This window comes from Talpa europaea (genome assembly GCF_964194135.1).
Source record: "Talpa europaea genome assembly, chromosome: 3".
Lineage (NCBI taxonomy): Eukaryota > Metazoa > Chordata > Mammalia > Eulipotyphla > Talpidae > Talpa > Talpa europaea.
Genome location: NC_140069.1, coordinates 47,154,389 through 47,178,767, shown reverse-complemented (window position 1 = coordinate 47,178,767; position 24,379 = coordinate 47,154,389). Strand labels below are relative to the sequence as shown.

Sequence of the window (24,379 nt, the reverse complement as noted above, 5' to 3'; positions counted from 1 at the left end):
AATTAGAGAATAGAAAAAAAGTGAATCTATGATTCAAAGCATGGATACCCTTAAATGACAACGTACACACCAAAAGACCACGTTGTAGTAATTATCGTGGCTTTAGATACAAATTCTGTCATGTGAGTCACCTGCTGAATGGGAGGATTCCAGGTGTAAAGTCAAGGAAACAAAACCACAGAAACTATTAGGTTGGGCCCTCATCTTGGTAAAAATGAAAAGAAAGGTGCTGTGTTTCTTGAGAACTGGCCCCCAAATTTTCTTTCTCTATTTCAGAGGGTGGGAATGACATATGGTCAGAGACATCAAACAGTTTATGAAGGCTTACGAGGTGCTGAATATGACCCGATAACATTTGACATGTTTACAAACACATTCTGAAATATCCACATTGCATCTATATAAAAATAAAACTGTGAACAGCTGGACAAGAACACTGGTCTACTCGCCGAACTTTTTTCCAAGTTCCTTGGCATCGAGGATTGCCAATTGCTTGCCAGTGGAGAGTCTGATTTCTGAAATGATATTTTGGAAATGATAGTTACACTAAAAGCAAACTGAAGATAGTTCTAATTTACAAAATTCTAAATTGAAGTGTTTTTTTTTTAAATCACACATGGAGTTTTGAAGTGTGTTATAAATTGAAATTTAATAAAAAAAAAAGATAGCAGTGCTCACTTTGGCAGCACATATATTACAGAAGTGATTACAAACTGAATTTCCCTTCTTGGATTCTGTCAAAATAAGTTACCAATGAATCCCTATTTGAGGACACTCTCATGCTGAGAGAATAGTTTAAGGTTATTGTATTCATTTCTCTCACTTGATCTAATCATATATTCAGACATAGATAAAGAGCCACATAAAGGAAAATGATTTCTTGCTTCAAGTATATTTAAATTACAGGGTCTACACTAAATAATCTCTTGTAATTCTTTTCAACACTTTGATTCCATAATAAAAGAATGGGAGAAATGAAAAGAGCAAAGTGAAATTATTAAAATTATTATTTTAAAAAGTCACTAGTACCCTAAGTCAAGGTTTAGGGTACAAATTAAATTATAAGTTCATTTAAAGTCAAAATAAGAATGAGATACTCAGAAAAATACTAAGCCTAAACATTAAGTTTCTATTTGATATGAATTCCTTACCCACTTTATTGTTCATATGGTGTACTCAATACAGGGACTACTAGGCACAAGTGACTAATAAAAATAAGTTCAAGTTATTAAACATTAAAATAAACTATGGGAATAATGATTAACTGGAAAGGTTCATATTTTACTTTCTAATCTCTATTTTTACCAGTTCCACCTGACATACTTAAAACCATAATCCATGAGTGACTTGAATTGGCCTTAGTCCAATAACAAAGTTTGCTGTTCACTTAACGAAGAATAATATCAGATTTAAAGATAAATGTGCACAGGGCTGGAGTAGATTTCCAGGATGAAAAAATGTTTTCAGTGTAAGTTCTTTGGATCAATCTATAGATTTCTATAGGTTTAATCCTCTGCAAGGCTGAGCCTGCCACTATCTCAGCTCTGATTTTATGACTATCCCAGGTGATTCTGACACTTTGCTGTGGCTAGGAATCATCTGAGCAGGGTCAGCATATTAAGACCAATTGGGCCCAATAACCCAGTACACCCCATTTTTTTGTGTAGTCTGAATTAAGAATGACTTTTACATTTTTAAAGGATTGAAAACTATAAAGAGAAGACTATCTTATTACCTATGGAAATCATATGAAATTCAAAGTTTAGTGACCAAAAATATAGTTTCATTAGAACAAAGCCAAGTTTATCTGTTTACATAATGTCTATAGCTGCTTTCATCCTATAATGGCAGAGCTGGGTAGCTGTAAGAGTTCATAGTGTTCACAAAGCCAAAAAATACCTACTATCTGCCAAATCAACCTAGAAGTTTGTTAAATATCCACTCTCAAGATTCTGACTCAGTCACTCTACTTTGGGGCTAAAGAATTGGCATATTTTAAATCACTCCCCCAAGAAACTGTGATTCAAGTTGTCTTCAGAACAGTGCTTTGGGGTGATACGGTTTTCAATGATCATTGGGGAAATGAATCTGAACCTAAGTATACAAATTTACCCATTTATCTCTGATACAGAACCCCTGAGTCCCATTATGTGAACTGGGCACTGGACTCAGGAATTGCTGGTGAAACGTTCTCCTCACTTTCCGTCCAGCTTCCCAGGTCTCGCTGATCTGTTAGGTACTGGTCAGCTGTTCAGGACAAGGGCAGGACAGATCTCCCCAAATGAGTAACAATAATAGTCCTTCAACCACTTTCCCTCCCTTACCCATCAGAGTCCAGGCCATCGCCGGAACAACGCAGGCTCACAGAGCTCATTGCAGGAGGCTGACAATCGACGCACACCGTGTACCCCTCTCGCAGGTACTGCATCCATCGAGTCAGGGGTCTGTTTTCCATAGCACAGTGATGAGTCAAGGACTCTGTCTTGAACTCCACACAGTAGCTGGATCAAAAAAGGGAACAATTCCATTTGCTGTCATTAGAGATGGTCTAGTACTATAAAAATCTCAGGAAGACCATACTCCCCAAGGACTTTTTTTTTTTAAGATTTATTTATTTATGTATAGAAGAACTAGCGTACAGACAGAGGTGTGGGGGCTGAGAGGATTCACCAGAGACAGAGTGGGGAACAGAACAGGCAGACTGAGTGAAATATACTGCTGAGGGGAGCAGTGGGTGAGACAGGAGAGGTCTGCTGCGCCATGTGGGTAGCTCCCTGGCCAGCCGGAGATCGAACTTGTGCTGCAGAAGCTGTGGATAGCTTCACAGTGCTGTGCTTAACCCCTTGCGCCACCAGGGAGGCCCTCCCCAAGGACTTTTGACAGGCTACATACAGAAGGTACGACCGGGCACTTCGAAGGTTGCACAGCAGCCTGGAATGTCTTGTAAAGTTTCTCATTCACTGAATTTTGACAACATCTGACTGACAACTACAGTGAACCTTTTTGCTCTTTTTCAATCCACGATTGAACCATGTCTTCAACATGAATTTACAGAAATTTGGATATCCTATATCCTCTCTACTCTGACTACTAAGTTGTATGTGAAAATACATTTCAGTAGGAAAACAGTCCTTGGTAATGTTGCTGATATTTTAAGAATCAGTTGAACAGGCACTGGCCTTAGCCAGAGAACATGTGAACCCCAGGAGTGCAGTCTTGACTCCCAGGCCAGCACCCAAGCTTTTCTGGCCTCAAATGTTCCCTATACCCCCACTCAACTCACCAGTCCAATCTGGGGTAATGATATGTGTTTTGGTTTGAGGTCAAGCATCAAAGTCATGCCGGGCATCACAGAGGAAAGGGGAAGCTGAGATGTGTTTTTCTGTGGCAGAGGCCAGTGTCTCCAAAGCCATGGAAAAGTAATACTGAACATGTGACCAGGCTCTAAAAGCCCCAGGGCATCATCCAGACATAGGTGAATATTTTAGAGTCTTGTACTTAAATGCAACACAATTTTACAAACCTTTGTGGGAAACAAAACATAGTAAAAGCCCTGAATGTTTCATTTTTTATTCTAAGTAAGTTATACTAAGGGAGTTTCTTACTCATAGAAGCATAAATTGTATTAGTCTAGATTAAGACTGTTGGAAGCATCTGCTTTGAAAAAAGAATCTGACATTGTAAATGCTATTTAGTAGGTACTTTTGGAAAGTGTACCTACAACAAGCTTCAGACAGCTTAACCCAGACATCTCTCCAATGGCATTTTCTCATGAAATTCTCATAATTACCCCATATGGTCAATAATAGTATTTTCACCTTCTGAGAAGGAAAAACTGAAGTTAGATAAAAAGGACAATCTATCTAGGGATAAATGGCTAGTGAGTGGCAGTGTGAGGATCTGAATTGCAGCCACCTGCTGTCCCGATCTGAGAGCAGAAAACTGGACTTCAAGCGAGCACGGAGGTGCCTCCCAGCCTGTACCATTAGGTTTTAATAAGACATCTTCAGAGCTGGAAATGTGGATCACCCCAAAGAGAGTGGAGCTCGACTCCCTGCTCCCAGAGATTTTGAGGAGCATCCTCAGTATGACTGATGATAGCCTCTCATTTTCATACAGCATGTTTCTTGTTGGAGATCAGACCTCAGAGAAAAATCAAACAAGGAGAGACAAGTACTTTCCCAGCCCTGTGGTGGAGAATCATGTTTCACTGAGAGCTAGTGAGGAGGTAACAGGAGAAACCCACCACTCCTTGCTGATATCATGAGCTGACTTGAACGTACCCATGAAAAAATCTAAGTTAAAAAACAAAACAAAGGAAAACATGGAATTACCCGGCCTCCTCTGTGTCTGTAGACCAATGTGGAGATGCAGCTTGTCTTGCTCTTTCCTTGTTAAACGCAGAGGTAGTTATGAAAGCAGGGACTAGAAAAGAGAGTCATGTTGAACACGTGCAAGCAAGTACTCAGAGCTACATTTTCCAAACTTGGCTCCAAACCTGTCTAAATCACCCCATCTCTCAGTCTAAAGGGCTGTTGCACGCCATCAAGAGTGAAATGAAGCTACCGTATAGTGTCCCAGGACCTAACTCCATCAAGATTGGCGGGTATTCAGTACACACCAATCAGTAAAGGGGGGACTGCAGGCATTTGACATGCTTGTCTGCAGTACTCAATAACACTGTGTGGAAAGGAAGCCAGGGGCAAGGAAAAACAGCCAAAAGGAAATAATAAAGAGTGGGTGGGGGAACAGGAGGTAATAGATACTATGTAGAGAAGTGGGGGGATTTTTTTTTTTCTAATGAAAGGAAGAACTAGAGAAGAAACTCGGTAAGAACAAGTAAGTGGTTAGAAGGGAAAGGGAGGGAAAAGGAGAGAGGAAGACTACAAATGAGAGGGCCCAGAGAATAGAAGGAGAAAATAAGACAATCAGCAAGAAGGAAAGTGAGAAGGAGAAAAAATAGAAGCGAAAGGAGTGGAAGGAGAGATCCCTGAGTCTCCCGGTTCCCTGGCAGCTTCCCAGACACCCTTATCACTTGGGATGTGAACAGCCAGCACAAAGCTCTCACGCCAACCTCGGGGAAGGAAAGTCAAAAAGTGACTCTCTCATCTTCCTTTTGTTCCTCAAACACTCCCCCAACTCTGATGTTTGGGGTGGGAGAAAAGAAAAGGAGGAATTCTTTCCTCCATATTCTGTCTCCTCTTTTGTTTTTGTTTTCTTTGGGTGTCTCCTTCTTATTTTACCTCTTAATCTAGGGAGGCATCTTAGCCGTGTAGCACCTAGAGATAAACTCTTTATTCCACTCTGCCATCAACTCTTGAAAGACAAAGTTTTTGATGTATCACTGTAGTCCGCACACATTTACACATTCTGCAGCGCCGGTTCGATCCCGGCCGGCGGACGAGGGTCCCACATGGTGCGGCAGACCTCTCCTGTCTGGCCTGCTGCTCCCCTCAGCAGTGTATTTCATCAGTCCACCTGTTCTGTTCCCCACTCTGGCTCTGGTGAATCCTCTCATCCTCCTGCGCATCTGGCCTGTACCCCAGTTCTTATATAAACAAACAAATCTTTTTAAAAAATCAATAAATATGAATGTGAAGAATGAATGTGAAGAATGAATGTGAAGAATGAATGGGTCTACAAGTGAATGAAAGAAGTCACAGGATTGCCCCAGGTGCACAGGTTTCACTTCCCTTGGCCTCCAGTTCCTATTTTGAGTCTTCTGACTGAGATGGCTCAACAATCCTTCCTAGCTTTTGTTTCGGAAACTGACCATCCCAGAAAGGCACATTTCAGCTGATACTTGATGCTAAAATCATTCATCAATATGAACAAAATGGATGCTTCATAGATGCTTCCAGCCTGCAGATTCACTTTACCTGGCTCCTTACTGCCACAAGATGGCAGCTCTAATTCTTTCGTAGATTTTCTTAACGAAGTAGTCATTTTTGTATTACTGAGGAATATAATACAAGAGTGGCTAAATAGCCACTTGCTTCTAGGAGTTGCAGGTACTGTGCCTGGCTCAGGTGGTTTGGCACCTAATTTCTCCATTGTGAAAGTAAGCCACATCTAGATTGCACCTTGGAGACCCTGCTGCATGGCTCTTTCTTGCTGCACTAGTGTGTTAACTGTTTCCGAAAAGAACATTTAGAACATATCATGCATTCTAAATGTGACTGTGGCTTTTGAACTTCTAAAATCCACAGACAGACTCAAACAGAACAAGTGAGTACACATATATGAGAATCCTTCTTTCTGCCTCATACATCAAAAACAGAAACATCTAAAGGAGTTTAATTTTCATTTCTGTTCTACTGATACATTTATGTATTTATTTACTAAGTGAAGAATACATTTACTGCTAAATCCTTGTAGCATTATACTAAACTGTTTCTTTAGCTCAAAGCATTTTTTGATCTCCTAATTTGTCTTGACTATATTATTACAAAAGTTCAAAGTTAATGCACTTAGTGTACAGCTCAGAAAATAAAGAGATGTGTAAGTAAAGTATATGAATATAGTTTTTATATAAAATCCTTAGAGAAAGTTCTATAATAAAGATAAAAACTAAACATGATGCATGTCGAAGTTTCCAGGTACAATTCTAAGCATTTTTCTTGTGTTAAAGCATTTACTTTTCCAATCAACCTCTGAGAGAGACCTTATGTTTTCCCCATTTCACACAGGAAAACGAGGAAAATGTGGCACAGAGAGGTTAAGAAATGTGTTCTGTTATAAATCAATGCTATTTCAATTAAAAAAAATTTTTTTGAAAAAAGAAAATTTAGCATTCAAATGGAGGTGGGCTTAAAATGTACAATTCACACTAGATTGCCAAGATTTCCTCTGAAAGGAAGACTGTAAATGATCTTGTCAATTTTCCATATTGATTGCATGTTGAGATAATGTTTCAGATGTATAGAGTAAAATAAAATATGTAGTTAAAATTAAAAAAAAAGAAATGTGTTTAAGGCTCATGTCTAAATGATGGCAGTATCAGGCAGTCTCCAAAACCATGCCAAGCTTGACTGCTTCCATTATAATGCAGAGACAAAATTTCATTATTTTACACAGCATAGTTCCTGGAAAAATAAAGTCAATGACTAAGCAGTAGTCCCAACACAGAAAATAGCTTTGCTTTGTAATACCGCCTACCCATGCTCAAGGTCAAGCCTCTGTGGTCAGCCATGCTCAGGGTCAAGTCTTTGTGTTCATTCCCTCCTGCAGGCCTGGGCTTGGTTTGGTAGCAAGTTCTATGGAGAGGGTATCCTTCTCCCTGGCACCAGTCTTCAATAAAGAATCCAGGAGCCAGATCGCCCGGAGGTGCCTGAACCAGCACCGCTTTTTAATATTCCCCACAATTTAGATTTTCATTGCTTACAAGTGGTTAATAACTTAGAAATTATTTTTGCCTCCAGTCCCACTTCTGCTTATGTGCAAAAGCACGTAGCCAGGCGCCCCAGGACAAAGGTTCACCATAAATGCTGGTTCCCTTCCTTTCTCCTTACTGGCAACAATATTCAAATGTAATACATTCTTTGGCAGGCTATTTGACAACTTTTTCTGGCATCCTATCAGCCTACCATTGTTCAGTTTTTCAAAACTTCCACTTCTAAAAGCATGGCACCACACATATTTTCTTTGAACATGAAAGTAAACTTGCTTTGAGAATTTCATAAAGTCCTCTGACACAAAAGCAGGCTTAGAACCACAGGTTGGTAGACATAGTGTGAAAGAGGATAGAATGCAAGTTTGATAAATGATGCCAGCCTGAAAGCAGAGTTTCTATTAACTAACTGATCTTACAGATGAAAATGCATATAAACAATTGTCAGTCTGTGCAACAAACTCAGTGAACTTTCTGGATTTGGTTTTATGAGAAAAATATAGTCATGATATGCATTAAATTAAATAAGAAAGGGCCTCCCTGGTGGTGCAAGGGGTTAAGCACAGCACTGTGAAGCAATCCCCAGCCTCTGCAGCATGAGTTCAATCCCCGGCCGACCAGGGAGCTACCCACATGGCTCAGCAGACCTCTCCTTGTCTCGCCCGGCCCCTCTGTCTGCCTGTTCTTCTCCCCACTCTGTCTCTGATGAATCCTCTCATTCTCCTGCACCTCTCTGGCCTGTACCCCAATTCTTGTATGCATAAATAAATCTTAAAATAGTTAATTAATTAAGAAAATGCAATAGTCACTTGATCATTGTAAGATAGTGATTGCTTCTGTGATCATGTTTCACCACAGGCTTTACAAGGCCCTCTATATCTCTAATTACAGTTACCTGTGGTTGCAATGTTAGTAATGATGACAATTAGCAAGAAACACTACCACAGGATGGGAGAATGCACATGATCTAGAGCCTTGAAATACAGGTTTAAGCTCTGGATCTCAAGTGCTGTCACCTCTCTAAACACCAGTTTTCTTGGCCTAATGATGCCACCCTCCCTACCTCTATCATAGGCAGAATAATGCCCCTCAGACATATCCCTGTCCTAATCCCCAGAACCTATGGATATGCTATGTTACCTGGCAAAGAGGTATTAAGGTTGCTGATGGAATTCAGGCTGCTGATCACATGACTTTAAAATAAAGAGGGTATCCAGGATTATCCAGTGTACCCCATGTAATCACACAGGTCTTTCAAAAAGTTGGCCAGAGGAATACGTGAGTACAGAAGGCAGGCACAGAGAGGTGTAACGCTGCTGGCTTAGAGAGAGAGCCATGAGGAAAGGAATTTGGGCAACCACAAGACAATGGAAAAAGCAAGGAAACAAATTCTCTCCCAAGGCCTCCTATACGGAAAACAGCCCGGCTGAAGCTCAATTTCAGCCCAGTGAGTCCCATGTCTGACTACTGACTACAGAACTAGAAGTAATACATTTGTGTTAAGTCACTAAGTTTGAGGTAAACTATTACCTCTAACTTTCTGACAAAAAGTCACACTCTTGGTGTTTTTCTCTAGACCATGTTTCCCTTAGTTTGAATCTCTTAATTTCAGCATCCTTGGCCATTTGGGGAAGCTGAGGCATTCCCAATTAATCAAGGCCTTGTTCCATTAGGATTAAAATTCTTCCTTGTATCTTCTCTTTCCTCTCCCATCTCACTGTAAGCAGCTAGCAGAAACCAGATCAAACCTTCAACACCTGGAAATCTCCTCAGTTAAATATGCAAGCTCCTCTTTATGGCTTCACTTTCCATATAACTGCAGGCCAGTTCTGCTAAGCTTCCTGCTCTTATATTCCTGCCTTTTCCAGGAAAAGGCAAGGAAATGGATTGCCTGCTTAAGTCTTCAGAATAGCCCTGCCTCACCCTTGATCATAGCCCTATGAGAGCCGGGATGGACTTCCATCCCACTGACCTGTGAGGTAATAAATGTGAGTTGTTTTAAGCTACTAAGTTTGTGATCATTTGTACAGAGGTCACAAAGACCTGATACACTCTTACAGGATTACTACGAAGAAGGAATCAACAATATCCAAATATCCACAGAAGTTCTGCTCTGCAACTGTGAAGGACTGGTGTGCCATGATGCTCTGTGAACAGGAAGTCTAGCGGAGGAGGGAGGTACACAGGCACACGCAGCAGGACCCATGGTCCTGGTGGGTGCCCCGCTCCATGCTCTCAAACCAACCTGAGCACACTCTATCACAACACTCACTCAGCACCCGAGTTATAATTTGCTGTGACATATTGGCTACTCAAATTTGTGTCTCCAAAACCTAGCATGGCACTGGCATGAAGTGTAGATGCTTAGTGAATCTGAAATTAACAAAACACAGAAATGAATGCATAGGAAATGGTATGAAACAGGGATAGGGCCCTAGGAAAATGCATAAAAATGGATTTTCATGTTACTGTTTCTCTCATTTCCCATTTGATTGCCCTTAAAATGCCATCATTTTCTAGGTGTATTCCACAGAACACTAGTGATTTAGGGAGTGGGACCTTGAGAGTAAAGGGTCAAATAACTGAGTAAAGTGGGAAAACATTCCGATTTCTTTCTTGAAGAATGAAAATGCATACTTACATAATAAAGCTTTGAAAAGTTCTTTGGTAGAGAAAATTGTCTCGCTGATTTACCCCACAGTTTGAAAATGAAGCCCGGTTTTTTTGTTTTGTTTTGTTTTGTTGTTTTTTGCATTTAAGGAACTGCGCTTTCAAACAAGCAAGCATCCTTTAAATGATCCAACCTGCCACAGGGGACCAGTGAGGAAGCAGGTGTGGTTGTCATGAGGTTTGCATTAGAGCAGTGTCTGTTCTCCAACGTCAGGGAGCAGCAAATCCCCTGGAGACTTTGCCACAGCGCACAGCACCCCTTCCCCTTGCCCTGTCCCCTTTGGATGGTGGGTTCCCCACATAGGTTACAAGTCTCACGCTGTGAGGAGCTTCCCTTCTCAAGTAACCCTTGTCCAAGTACCACCCAATAAAGCTGTGTGCCTCTCTTGGACACATTATTTTCCTACACCAGCCTCCAAATCCCTGGAACTTTTTATACCTCATCTCCAGGCCTCTCTGCCTGGGTAGCTCCATATTTCTCAGCTGCACCTCCACATCCTCAGGGAAATACTCTTCTGGTCAGCAGAAATCTGATTATTACCCACACCCACTGCTCTCACTTGCTTGGTACCAGTTGCACCAAATTACAACTATAATTTTCTGAGATTAATTTCCTAGGATTATCTGGTTATCGTTCACCTCTCCCCAACATACAAACATACTAGGCTGTGATCTATAAGACAGCAGGCTCCCCATCAATTTTTCTAACCACTGAGACCCCATGAGCCAGGCAAGTGCTTGGCAACAAGTAGATTCTCAAAAAATATTTGTGTAGAATGAAAAAGAATAAAATGGCATGTCATGTTGGCATGAAAATGTCCAGATTCCTATGAAAGCATATGCGCTTTGCTATCCTGAGATGTCAGAGTTTTGCCCTATCAGGTTCCATCTGTTCAACACAGGTATGGCCTTTCGCTTCTTTCTCTGTGACTGTCTCACTAATCCTGGCTTATGGCATGAGCCTGACCCCTCCAACACTCACTACCGCCAGAATGATCTTTTCAAATCACAGATCTGATTACATCAGCCCTAATCCAGCTGACTTGAGAGGAGAGAAGCGGGTGTTTTAAGAGGATCATTTATCAATGTTTAGAACTGTATAATATTCCAGGCCTCCCCTGGTGGCACAAGCAGTTGAGCGCCGCGCTGTGAATCTGTCCGCAGCCTCTGCCGCGCCGGTTCCATCCGGCTGGCGAGGGCCCCACATGGCGTGGCAGACCTCTCCTGTTGTGCCCGCTGCTCCCCTCAGCAGTGTACTTCGTCAGTCTGCTTGTTCTGCTCCCCACTCTGTCTCTGGTGAATACTCCCACCCTCCCACACATCTGGCCTCTACCCCAGTTCTTGTATAAAATAAATAACTCTTTTTTTAAAAAAATGTATAATATTCTTCCTATTTTCACACATGTGCAGTGAGTGACCATGAATAAACAGGAATCACAGTGAAATAGCTATTCTTCTGGACACTTAACATCCTCTGCAAAATATCCTCAGCCTACCTAAAGCTCTGTTGCCAGGTCCATCAAGTTCACTAAAGCCCACAATATACATACCCATTCCACTAAGTGCAAGCACAAGAGAAGGAGCCATTGGGTAATAAACACACTGAGGAGGGGTGGTGGGAAGGGGGACTTTGTGCAGCTACCAGGCCACTAATTCCTCCATTAAGCATTTCCGTTGCTTCTTATCTACTGTGGTGAGCCTGGCACATTTCCTATTGCTCACGGAACTTTCCTGTACAGCACGTGGCCCTTAATAGACAAAGACACGGAAAGTCATCAAAGGCAACAGAAGCAGCAACCGTGAAAACTCCGTACCGAAGGCGTGCCCGCAGTCCTGGCCCTGCGGCGTGGAGTAGTGCAGGCAGCCGGCTCTCTCTTCCAAGGGCGGGCAGGGCGCGCCACCGTTCCGGGGCTCCTGCTGCACCGAGCGCCTCCGCACGCGCACTGTGGGCTTGCACTGGTCCCCGCAACCACTCCAGGGGCTCCATTCCCCCACGATGCACGGGCGAGCTGAAAAACAACAGCAGGGGATGCTCATCTCAGTAACCCCAGCTGCATGTTGGGCTGCTCTTGCCAGCATCAGCGGTAGAGTTTAATCAGTAAATGGAGTTTTAACCCTCGTCAGGAGGGACACACAAAGCCTCTGCAGGCCCCAGTTGACGCTGACTACCAGGTTAGCTGGTAACCTCCCCCAGGCAGGCAGATATTTCCGGAACGAGAAGGTGGGTCTGAGCCAAGGCCGCAGAGATGCCTTCGGAGTACTTCCTCAAACTCCCAGGCTTAGGTCAGATCTTGCTCCTGTTTTCCCTTGATTTTAACTCTCACCTCCACATGCCGAGAAAATTTTTATTGTAACAGTAATATGTATTCATTGGAGAAAACGTAAAGGAAAAAATATTAAAAAGAAAATGTCCTTCAGCCACCAAAAATCCCATCACCTACACAGGTCAATTCTTACCAGCAAATGTGCCTCCACAGGTATTTGTAAGGCCATACAAGGGACCCCTGCCTTAGGCTTCTGAAAGCTCTACCCTCATTCTCAAGGGCTCATAGACTCCTCAACTATGGGACTTGTAGCTAGAGATAAGCAACCAGGGCCTACACAGGTCAAGACTACTTGTGGTCTTCCATGACCAGGCAGAATCAGGGCAGTTTGGGCTTTAGTCAGCAACCTGGCCAGACTGTAAAATCAATGTGATTTAACATATACCTTTCCCATTTAAAGTCTTAATGAGTCTTCCATTTGTGGCAACATGGAAGGAGTTGAAGGGATTATGCTAAGCAAAATAAGCCAGAAAGAGAAACATAAATACTGGATGGTGTCAGTTAAATACAGAGAAACCAAACAAAGGGTCAAAGACAAACTTTAAAACTGACCCTTGAAAGCTAACCATAGACCTAAGGCATCCAGAGGGGGAGGGGGAGACCTGAGAAGGGGGTGCAGAGGAAGGAGAGCACATTGGACTATGGATGCCTTGGTGGTGGGAGCGATAAGGTGACCACACTCCAGGAGCGAAATCCTACACTGTCAAGAAATTAACAAGGATGTAAAGCAATGGTACTTCATTTTAAAAAATAATAAAATTAAAATAAAGTCCTAATAACGAGTTTTAAAAATTAATTATTTGGGGGGCCGCCCGGGTGGTGCAAGGGGTTAAGCCCTGCACTATGAAGCAATCCACAGCCACTGCAGCACAAGTTCAAACCCTGGCCGGCTAGGGAGCAACCCACATGGCGGAGCAGACCTCTCCTGTCTCGCCCGCTGCTCCCCTCAGCATCTGCCTGTTCTGTTCCCCACTCTGTCTCTGTTGAATCCTCTCATCCCCCATATCTCTGGCCTGTACCCCTGTATGCATATTTTGTATGCATAAATAAGTAAATCTTTAAAAAAAAAGAATTATTTTGGGACTTGAAATTGTATATAAGAACAAGAAACCAATGTACCTCTGAACTAGATGCCAGACCTCTTATCTTTCCCACAAAGTGGGCACCATATGAAGGTAAGAAAGAGAGTAAAGATAACTATTATTCTATTATTTTCCTTCACAATCACCTTCATTCTTTTGAGTTACAATATCTTCACCAAGAAAGCATCCCACTTCTTTACAAGTTTGATTAGAGCTTCTGGCAGTTTGTATTGGAAAACTTACTGTACCTCTCAGAATACTCTAGCTGAGGGTTCATGACTTTTGATCAATGTGTCATTTGGCAATGCATAGCAACCCCTAATGTGAAAAGGGTAACATGCAACATAGGTGTCTGTTGATGATTCAAAAATTTCAAACAGTTTTAAAATATTTTTGTTAACCATCTAAAAATTCCCAACTATCACAGATCATCTACCTGTTTGAGTAATTCATCTGTTGGGGGAGAAAAGGATGTTCTGAATGAACTCCACAAACACAGGTTTTATGGACTTTACCTCCATCCCAGACCAGAGATTCAAGACACCAAAGCTACAAATCCCATAATGCAATCACCACCAAAGGGAGGAATGCTGGGAACTAAGGGTGGAGTTAAGTAGCTGGGCTTGATATATAACCAGACATGTGAGCATTGGGGGTTTTTAGTTTTTCACAGACCTTCAGTGTGCTATTGGGGTCCCAGCTCAGTGGAACTGGTAGGACACATTCACCAACTTCTCTCTCTCTCTCTCCCTGGATTATTCCTTTCTTCATTTCCCCTTTCTGTAAATAAATCCTTTATTAACCTTTTTGTGTGTGCCTGGAGTTGAGTCTCATTGTAAGTCCCTTTAAGTGTGTGGGTGAGGAACCACACTCAGGCCAACCATTTCACATTGGGGTTGCCATGTAACACATCCACACTAGAATGAACCTTGTTAAGAGACTTGAAACTTCCCTCTATCTTCCATGTGCACATCCTTTGGAAAATCACCAAGTCACTTCCTGCCATTGTCTCATCTCCTTGACCCCTCCCTTTTTATTTTCACATTCCTATTATTTAATTGGTCCATAGGACCAGAAGGCATTGAAAGAGATGATAGGGGAGGAGCTGATTGAGAAAGACTCCTTCTCTACACAATTCTTTCTCCCCCAAATCTCTTTGCTAAGCCTAGCTAGCCATGCCCTGATGTGTTGGACTTGAACAACTTAACAATACACTTCCTTTGTTAAATACAGTTGTTTCAAAGATTAATATTTAAGCATCACCATAAAATAAAACTTCGCCATAGCAAAGTGACCTTGGGTTACATTTATAGGTGTTAACATTAAGGGGAGTTTTCTAACTGAATTTAATACTCCAGTATTACTCTCTTATATCTAGTGCTTATTATTTTATTGTTAGATCCATAGATTAAGTCCTCAACTCACACCAAGAGTGAATCAGTTATTGTTCCTATTGGTTAAATTTTGTCCTTGGCAAATGCTATATGCTGTTTTTCTTCTTTCAATAGCCCCATAAAGAGAATTGAGAGTTCTGGGACCCATCATTTCAAAGGTTTCATTGTAAGACAAAATGAAAAATGTTCTCATACAATATATGAGTAAAAAGGTACTCCACAAAATATTTTGAATTAGAAGATTAATCTGAAATTATTTGTTCCTATTCTGCATGAATAATTCTATTCTTGGTTAACTTGTGAACTTTTGATTATATTTAGAATGTAATTCATTGTAGATCACAAGAGATCTCTGGTCATGGAGGTTAGGGGAAGTGCAGGAACTTCTGACAGATTTATTACCAGAAGTCATATATTATAGCACATGACACAAATTTCCTTTTGAACTATTCCATTAGCATTCTGTCCCCTTCCCACAAAAGCTCATCAAGTTTACATCTTAGCATATCGAATATACATTCTTAAAATCATTCTTCACATTTCTCTAGCTATTAATGGAGGCTGACAGACTATTTCCCAGTGAGCTCTATGTTCTCCTTTGACTCCAAATCATCACAGATGTCTTAATAGTTAGGATTTTATGACATTCCATCCTTTTCAGGGGCAAGAAGCCTGGATTTAATGAGTGCCAAGAATCTTTGACCAACTCTTCTTTGTTTAAACTCATCATAATACTAGGGTTGATTTTCTCCAGAAACTGACCGTGAGATATGAATTTGAGTAGAAGTCATTTATTAGGTTAGTGATCCCTAGAAGTATACAAGAAAATGGAGAAAAGCTAGAGAGAAACAGGCATAGAAGAAAACAGAAAGATGAAGTTGACACCTAAGTTCTGACAATTGGCTCTTCATTCACCAGGAAGTAAGAGCATAGATGGATCCAGAGTGCAGGCAATTATCAAGGTCTTCCTGATGGGTCAGCCTGTCCCCGTTCCTTAGGAGTTTTCTGGTTATGAACTGTCCCCACCACCACAGTCAAAAGGAGAATGGCCAACAACAGAATAATCAATCTGTGCATAACAAGAATAAGGCACATTTTCTCATGTCTTATAGGGCTATCTGGCCATATGTAAGTACAATGACCTTAAAAGATGTACCACTGATTTTTAAAAGCATAAATGACTTTGAAAATTCCTTTTTTTTTAAGATTTATTTATTTATTTATACAAGCACTGGGTACAGTCAGAAGCACGGGAGGGTGAGAGAATTCACCAGAGCCAGAGCAGGGAGCAGAGCAGGCAGAAGGACCGAGGTACACTGCTGAGGGGAGCAGCGGGCGGCAGGAGAAGTCTGCGCGCCATGTGGGACCCTCTTCCAGTGGCCAGGGAGCAGCCGGGAATCGAACTGGTGCTGCAGAGGCTGCAGGCAGCTTCACAACCCAGTGCTCAACCGCTGCACCACCAGGGAGACCCCTGAAAATTCCTTTTAAACTCAGTGGCTTACCACTGAATTTAGAAAAAAATCCAAACTCCCTGCTGGGCACTACAAGGTTCTGTGTGGTCTGTGCCTGCCTCCCACCTGGAGGTACCCCTGCGATTGCCTCTGCTACAAGCTCCAGACACACTGGCGTCTTTACCCCTCCAATACACCATGTCCTTTCACACATCAGACACTTCGTATAAGCATTTGCTCTGCAAATTCTCTAGGTCCCAGATGAATTATCTCCTCTTTAGAGACTCCTCCTCTTATCAACTGATCTAAGTAGTCTCCCAGGTCCTACACAAGTGCATGCAGAGACACACACATATCCCCACAAAATTACTTTTTCCGAGCTGAGTATTCCTTACTTTCCAGCATCCCCATAATTCATAATTAAATATTTATGTGCTTTATTTTTATTTTATTGAGGTAACATTGGTTTACAACACTGTTTATGATTCAGAGGTAAGTTCTTACCTCTTCAGTTGTATGTAACCACACCACACCCACCACCAAAGCCCCTATAACCCTTCACCTTAGTTCCCTGGGCCACCTCCATATCTTGCTCCCCACCACCCCCCTCTGATAGCCTTGATTCTACAGTCTGACTTTAGAGTTTGTTATTGGTTTGTTGAATTTTTCATTTTATGCCTGGTGCTTAGCACATGGTAGGTGCTCAGTAAATGTCTGTCAAATGAATGAATGGACAAAATGGCATTGGGCAATTCGCCATAGACCACAAGAACCACCACCTTCCTATAAAATGTTCTACATCAGAATGGACTTTGGTCCAGTCTTATCCTCAGAAACCAAAGCACTGGCAGAGGTTCCAGAAGGAAAGTTGGCAGAAGAGCAAGAACAGAAACTTCTATAGCCAAAATCATGGCAATTCCTAATCTGGGCCAGCGCTGTCTGGGCAGTCCTGGTGATGGTGGCCCCAGAGAGGGTCCAACAGAAGGAGCATTTTTTTATAGTTATTTTTTTAAGCTTTTTTTTTTTTTTTTAGAGGCATGTTTATTTATTTATTTATTATATTTGTTTGTTTGTTTTGTTTATACATGCACTGGGTACAGTCAGAAGCGCGGGAGGGTGAGAGAATTCACCAGAGCCAGAGTGGGGAGCAGAGCAGGCAGAAGGACTGAAGTACACTGCTGAGGGGAGCAGCGGGTGGCAGGAGAGGTCTGCGCACCATGTGGGATCCTCCTCCGGTGGCCGGGGAGCAGCCGGGGATCGAACCGGCGCAGCAGAGGCCGCGGGCAGCTTCGCAACCCAGCGCTCAACCGCTGCGCCACCGGGGAGGCCCAGAAGGAGCATTTTTTTCTATGCCTTCAAGTTAAGTATATCCCACCTTCTTCTGGCAGCTACAAGACGTTCAAATTCTTTTTAATCCATTTATACCTACTGCCATTCCCACATCCTCAAAGTTGCAAGCTTCTTTCATTTTATTTTCTGTGGTGTGAAATGGTATTTCCTTTTATTTGATCCAAATTTCCGTCACTCAAAAATTTCAAAATATGGTGGGGGGAAAAATCTGTTTATCTGTGCCACTCATGGACTTCCTGTTCCAGTAGGATCCTGTGCCCCCAGCATGGACTTCTTCAGGATTTTCACTCCACCTCTCAGACACATCTTATTCTAGACACTTCCTCTTCTAGAATTACCACTGGACTTTCTCCAAGTCCAATACAGCATTAGTGAGTTGGGGTAGCCAGAACAAGACACACTATTCTCCATCTTTAGACACCAAAGAGTAATTCAAAAGAAAAGTTTTCTAATGTTTTCTTGGTAGTGGCAAATGCACACACACACACACAGCAAAAAATTGAGCTGACAGCCAAAGGCTTTCATTTCATAAAAAGAATTTGGATTATTGCAGCTTAACATAAGGCCTTGCCCTTATTCTCACGCAGCAGTTTCCAGTGATCCTCTCAGAGACTGACTCCCTTTTGTAAGCGCAGTTTCCAGTGATCCTCTCAGAGACTGACTCCCTTTTGTAAGCCGCCCTGCCTACTGTTGCAGTTGGTTGTGCATGTTTCCTGGCTCCCTGCCACCCACCATCAAGCACTTTCTCTTTCATGTTCAGATTGTCCTAGTCAGGCCTAAAGATACATACTGTTTTACATTTTAGCTACAGCAGAACCATTTATGAACAGCTTTTGTTTCTAGACAGTCTATGGAAGGAAAAGGAAACAGCTCTATTATACCCTCCCCTCCCCCCCCATACATCCCATGGGACAGCATTTTTATATATATGTCACCTGCCTTTTTCTCTCTCCATATATATCCTCTCCCAAGGGATCTTGGCAAAACTTCTCTGAAAGGTGAGTGAGACTATATTGCCCAAGTGCCAGTTTACTCACTTAAAGTTCCAATAAAATGACTAAGTCATTTTTTTCCTCTTGTAGAAACCATGTTATCTAGTTTCTAGTGTTTTTTTTTTTTCTTTTAACACATTAACTGGACAAGTTTATGAAATGCTAACAAGACAGTAACATGAGCTGCCTCACTGGAAAAAATTGAATTTTATGTACCATGTAAACCCTGAAAAAAGGGTTCGGTGATACTCAGAAAGATAATGCTTTTTCTGGGTAGTGAATTTTCAGGTGAGTTGTTTCTTTTGTGCATTTCCATATTTTCTTAATTTTCAGCAAAAAAAAACATGTATTTTTCAGTCTAGGGAGGGAAAATGTTATTTTAAAAAGGAAATGTGGATACTCCCAGATGGCAGTGCCCTCTGGAGTCACAGATAACATCCTGAGGTGGAGCAGCTGCACGTGTGTTTTGACAAACGTTATCAAGCAGCACCAGGATAGTCATGGGAGCTTAGGGAGAAGCAGAACACATTTTTGTTGTTTTCTCCCCTGATTTTTTGCACACAGTGAATGGGGAGAGATGACTCACATGCTCTACCAATACATATCTGGAGTCTAACCTGCAAAGTACAGAGCTTCTCCTAAAGCTTAACATCTCAGTGCCCAGGATTCTGTGCCTATAAGAGGAGACCAAAACATTCAGGAGGTTTAGGCTGGGAGGGGGCCTGACACCAAGGGAACACTGGGTAACACTACCCTCTGACTGTTGTCAGATCTGCAAAGTCAAGTCAATGGGGAATACTCATGCCAGGAGATGCTCATCTTTTCAACAGACAAAGCCGGGGGGGGGGGGGGGGCGGCACATATGGTCTCTAGAACACTGTGGCTCCATTACAGTTTCAACTTTCTAAACCATCATTGACTGTGACATCCTTCCTTTGGGTGTGTTTTTGAAGCTCTATTTTCAAGCAGAACATTTCTTCTCCTCCAGAGATGAATGTCCACAGGTTTGGGCCCGTTGTTTTCCTAGATTCCTGATAAATCCACGAGAGGAAGACTGGCTTACATAGGCTACTCAATTTTTGTTCTGTTCTACTTGAGTTAATTATAACTCTTTCCTTAAGTGGCTCATCAAAAATAAATGCAATGTTAAATGCAGACTCTAGGGACCAGCAGAGAGATTAAACACTCGGCTGTTATGAGCCTGCTAAGGAAGCCTTCCAAGAAGTTCCTCAGGGAAAGGTAACTTGGATCTGATTCCCTCCTCTACCTACCCCCCAGCCCTCATCAAGCACAACCAATGGAAACTTTTCTATCCTTTTTGTTGGGGAGAGAATATTACTGGTTATGGAGATATATCACTGGTATTGAAACACATGTCGTTGTGAGATTTTCTGAGAGAGTTTCAGAAAAGACTCTCTGGGGCAGTTTAGTAGTCCTATAGATGCAAAAACTTATTTTCAATTTCACTGAGTTTGGAAAAATAACCAAAATGTTCTATTTAGGGGCCTCCCCGGTGGCGCAGCGGTTGAGCGCTGGGTTGCGAAGCTGCCCGCGGCCTCTGCGGCGCCGGTTCGATCCCCGGCTGCTCCCCAGCCACCGGAGGAGGGTCCCACATGGCGCGCAGACCTCTCCTGCCGCCCGCTGCTCCCCTCAGCAGTGTCCTTCGGTCCTTCTGCCTGCTCTGCTCCCCGCTCTGGCTCTGGTGAATTCTCTCACCCTCCTGCGCTTCTGACTGTACCCAGTGCTTGTGTAAATAAATAAATTAAAAAATAAAATAAAATATTTAAAAAAAAACTTATAAAAAAAAATGTTCTATTTAGAAATTCTAGTATTTCATGTCTTAGCCTATCAAGAAAAAATAATGTGTTCATCAAGATGGAAAGATCAGAACAAATAGAAAGTATGCTTAGTTCTACTGACACAGTTACATTTTCATTCACATTTAATATACTTCGTTTCAAAAAAGCTTCATGCAGCCTCAGTAAGTAACACAGCAGAAGAGACTCCAAGAAGGAGAATGGTTCTAGGCAAAGAGAGCAACCTGGGGCTCTGAGCTGTTGAGCCTTAATTATCTGGGAATAAGCAACACCCATGAACTGGCACAGAGAGAAATGACTGACGGCAGCCTGGCATCTGCTAAATGTGGGTCCAGAGCTCACTCTGCCGCCCGTTCGTGTTCACTTGAGTAACGGGATAGCCCTCTGAGAGTCTCAGTTTCTGCACCTGTAAAATCCTAATACAAGCCAACACTGCCTTTTCCTAACCCCCAGAGTCAGTATGAATGGACCCAAGCTGAATGGACTGAGGTCTCAGCTCCATTTTGCCCTTCACTCTAACCTTCTCCTGAGGCATCCCCCAAGTGGCCAACCTCCCATTGTCTCTCTTTTCTTCTTCCCTTTCCAAGAAACTTCCAGTGCAGAGAACTTAACCAATAAGGGGCCTGTGCAATCCTGTGTCTGCTTTGGCTTAGGTCTGTGAGATGCTGCATTAACTCCCTGGAGAAGGGCACTTAGAGCTCCAGTATATGCTCCTTTTAAAATTCCTTCAGACTCCATTTCTTTTTCTGGTTTATTTCTTTGGCCCACCTCTTCTAGTTACAAAGTTGCTATGATTTCTTTCTGAGTTCTTCCCAGGATGGTAAGATCATCTCTCCTTACCCTGATAATTCTTCCACTCCAAAATAAGCTCTTTGTTTTACTATTTCAACCTCCCTGACTGAAAACAAGGGATTTATTTTTGTCCAAATAAAGATTGAGGATTTTGGAACTGCTCGTGACACAGTAAGATCTCACTAGGAAGCTGTTGTCATCATAAATCTCGCCTCTGTCTCTCCAACCCTCTTCTGCGCTGCAGTCTCTCTATATCTAACTGCATCACTATCTGTCTATCCTCTTCCCCACTTGAGCCTCAAGGCCAAGACTAGTGTCTGGCACAAAAGACTAATACCCACAGGTAACGTAGCAACCATGCTATGTTTTCCTGTTAGAATTCTTTTCCTAGTAGAGACCTTTCGTTCATTCTCCAAGACCAGGTTTACCTATTACTTCCTCTGGGAAATCTTGCTTGAATTCTCTGGGTCTTCTGAGTTTTTCCTCTCCAGTCTCCCAGATCCCTTAATTGGGCACTAAGTATGTTGCAGTTGTTTGTACATGTGTGTTCCTGGCTCAACTATGAACTTCTAGGGACCAGATACTGTCCTCATCATCTTTATAACCCTGTGCTTACCGGAGGTCAGGACACAGTGTCTAGACAACAGAAATTCTGTATTCATCTTTATGATGTTGGTAACCCCCTGGAAGAATGATCCGACCTCAGTGAGGCTGAACTGGACAGAGTCAGGTATCTACAGCAAATGGGAAGTTAGGTGGGATGCTGCTGGAGGGGCCAGGATGCCTGGCCTGAGGGCACTGCATTTCCTAAGTAATTAACACTTCGTCTTAATTTAGTAGAAAGTACCCTGGCCTTGGAGCAGAAGAGGGAAAGAAGCTTACACAAAAAGATCAGTATTCACAGGTAAATCATTAACTTTTGATGAACATCAAAAAAATCTTCATGTTTTTCAACGGTGTTCTTTCAGCAGCTGGCTTGGGTGATGGTCCTGCCATGGGCTGGCTGGCACTGGCAGCAGAGAGGCAGAAAGGGGCTCCTCTCTACCCATTATGCAATTCCCCTGGCAAAGACACAGGCCCAGGGAATACTCACCTAGAAAGATGCTGATGATCCCACAAAGCTGGGATCCTTGAGGTCAAAGTGGTTCAGGGGATTATGTGATTAACGGGGAATGGGGTAACTTTACTTCTAGAGCTGGCTTCTCACAGGTATGCCTTGTTCTTCAGGAACATGACCTATTTCTTCCTTTACATTTCAACTTAATTAAATCAACCACTATAAAGTCCTTACCAGGGGCGGTGATACTGTGAGAAATTTAAAGATGAAAAAGACAGCCCCTAAAGGAAAACTGGCAAGATTAAAATATAATAGGCACCCTAGGATAAGGGTCTGTGCTAAATGCTGGAGTCTAGAGGTGACGACAACTGTGGTCCTCCAAGAGACTGCTCTCCAGAAGAAAGTACTTTCCTAGAGCAAGTCCTCCACACAAAGTGGGGTAATGACACATTCCCCCCAACTCCCATCATCCCTCACTAGGTCCCTAAGATGCTCCAGGAAAAGTGGTAGGGCCTGACCCAGGGTGTGCCCCTGGAACTTCCAGTGCCAACTCTAGTGAGGTGGAGTTCCTGAGTTGGAAAATTCTTCCAGCAAAGGTGGCCCTGCCCCCTTCCAGGAGAAGAAAGGTTCTAGCTCCTTCCATACTCTACCGGGAAGAGGTGCTTGGAGAACTAAGTCTGGATGAATTGGACTGGAAAATCCCTAAATGGAAGGGGTTGGGAAAGCCGAGTGTGGAGGGAGAGTATAGTGTGCACCTAGATCGTGGGAGCTGGAAAGCCCTAGGGTAGATGGAATGGAGTGTACCCAGAGGAACTTAAGATGAAGGGAGCTGGGAGTACCTGGATGGAGAAGACTAAATGGGCTGGGATAGAAGGGCTGGACCCATCAGGATGGGTGGGACCTGGAGACCCCGGCCTCTGGAAAAGTGGTGCTTGGTGTGGGACCCTGTACCCCTTGGCTGTAGACGAACAACCAAGCGTCCCACCCTCTGCCAGCCACCCACCTGGGCACGCTCTGGCGTAGTCGAAGCAGCAGTCCCCAGTGAGGCGGCAGGCTTGGTCGCAGAAGCATGTCCCGTAGACCCTGTCTAGCCTCCAGCCTTGGGCGAAGCAGGAGGGGTCCCTGCCGGGGCAGCAGCGCCCCGCCTCCGTGCAGCCGGCCAGGGCCCGGGGCCACAACCCCGTCAGCGCGCACAGCGCCAGCCACAGGGTCCTCATGGCCAGCGCTCCGGCGGCGCCCGCGGCCGCACAGACCTTCGCGGCAAGTGCTGCGCTCCTCGCACGGCGGCGGCCCCGGAGCAGCCCGAGTGGCCCGCGAGGCGCAGCCCTGCCCGGCCCTGCCCCGCGCCCGGCCCCCGCCCCCGAGCCCGCCCCTCCCCAGCCCTGGCCGCGCGCCGGTCCCGGCGCGGGGAGGGTGCAGCGCCCGCGGCTACCGGGGGAAGCTGACGCCGCTCCGAGGGGGCGTCCCGCAATCAGCTCTCCGGACACCAGCCCTCTCCTGGCTGCGACCCCGCGAGCGCCCTCCCGGCCCCGCGGCCCAGAAGAGTCCTGGCTCCCCAGCAGCCTGGGTGGCCACATTCCCTGGCCTCCTAAGGTCTGGGCGCGCGTTAGCTAGTGGGCATTTTTTTCTAGAAAGCCGGGCGACGAATAGCACTTGCTGCGCAGCAAATAATCTCAGCAGCACAATGAGAGGGATCACCCTGACTTCCCTCTCGCCAGGAAAGCCCAGTCTGCCTTTTTTTTTTTTCCGGGGCAGGCCCCCCAACCACCAAAACTCACCCAACACCAACACCACCACCACGCCCCCAATACACACACACCTGCCTCCCACCCCCCCCTCCAGCGAGGAGGCAAGAAGAAGTATCTTTCTGCAGCGTTTTACAAGGGACGTTTCTGCTCCAGGAACATGCCATTTTGCTACAGTGAAGAGGCATTTGATGAATGTGAAGGAAAGGATCAATAAAATATAAATGATTTTCTGCTTTCTGTTAAGATTTCCCCAAAGAAGTGTTGCTTAGTGATATTTTAGATATAACTTCCACTTCAATAAAGTGCTGCCTA

General features: G+C 43.6%; 1 protein-coding gene across 1 annotated transcript; it reads right to left on the bottom strand.

The window, feature by feature from the left end:
- Window positions 1–397: 397 nt before the first annotated feature.
- Window positions 398–23,536, bottom strand: SBSPON (somatomedin B and thrombospondin type 1 domain containing; the record flags this gene model as incomplete). Its single annotated transcript, XM_084230451.1, has 5 exons — window positions 398–515; window positions 2,325–2,501; window positions 4,335–4,425; window positions 11,875–12,069; window positions 23,323–23,536. 5 exons carry the CDS (start codon window positions 23,534–23,536, stop codon window positions 398–400), a joined length of 795 nt encoding a protein of 264 aa, XP_084086577.1.
- Between the last annotated feature and the right edge of the window lie 843 nt (window positions 23,537–24,379).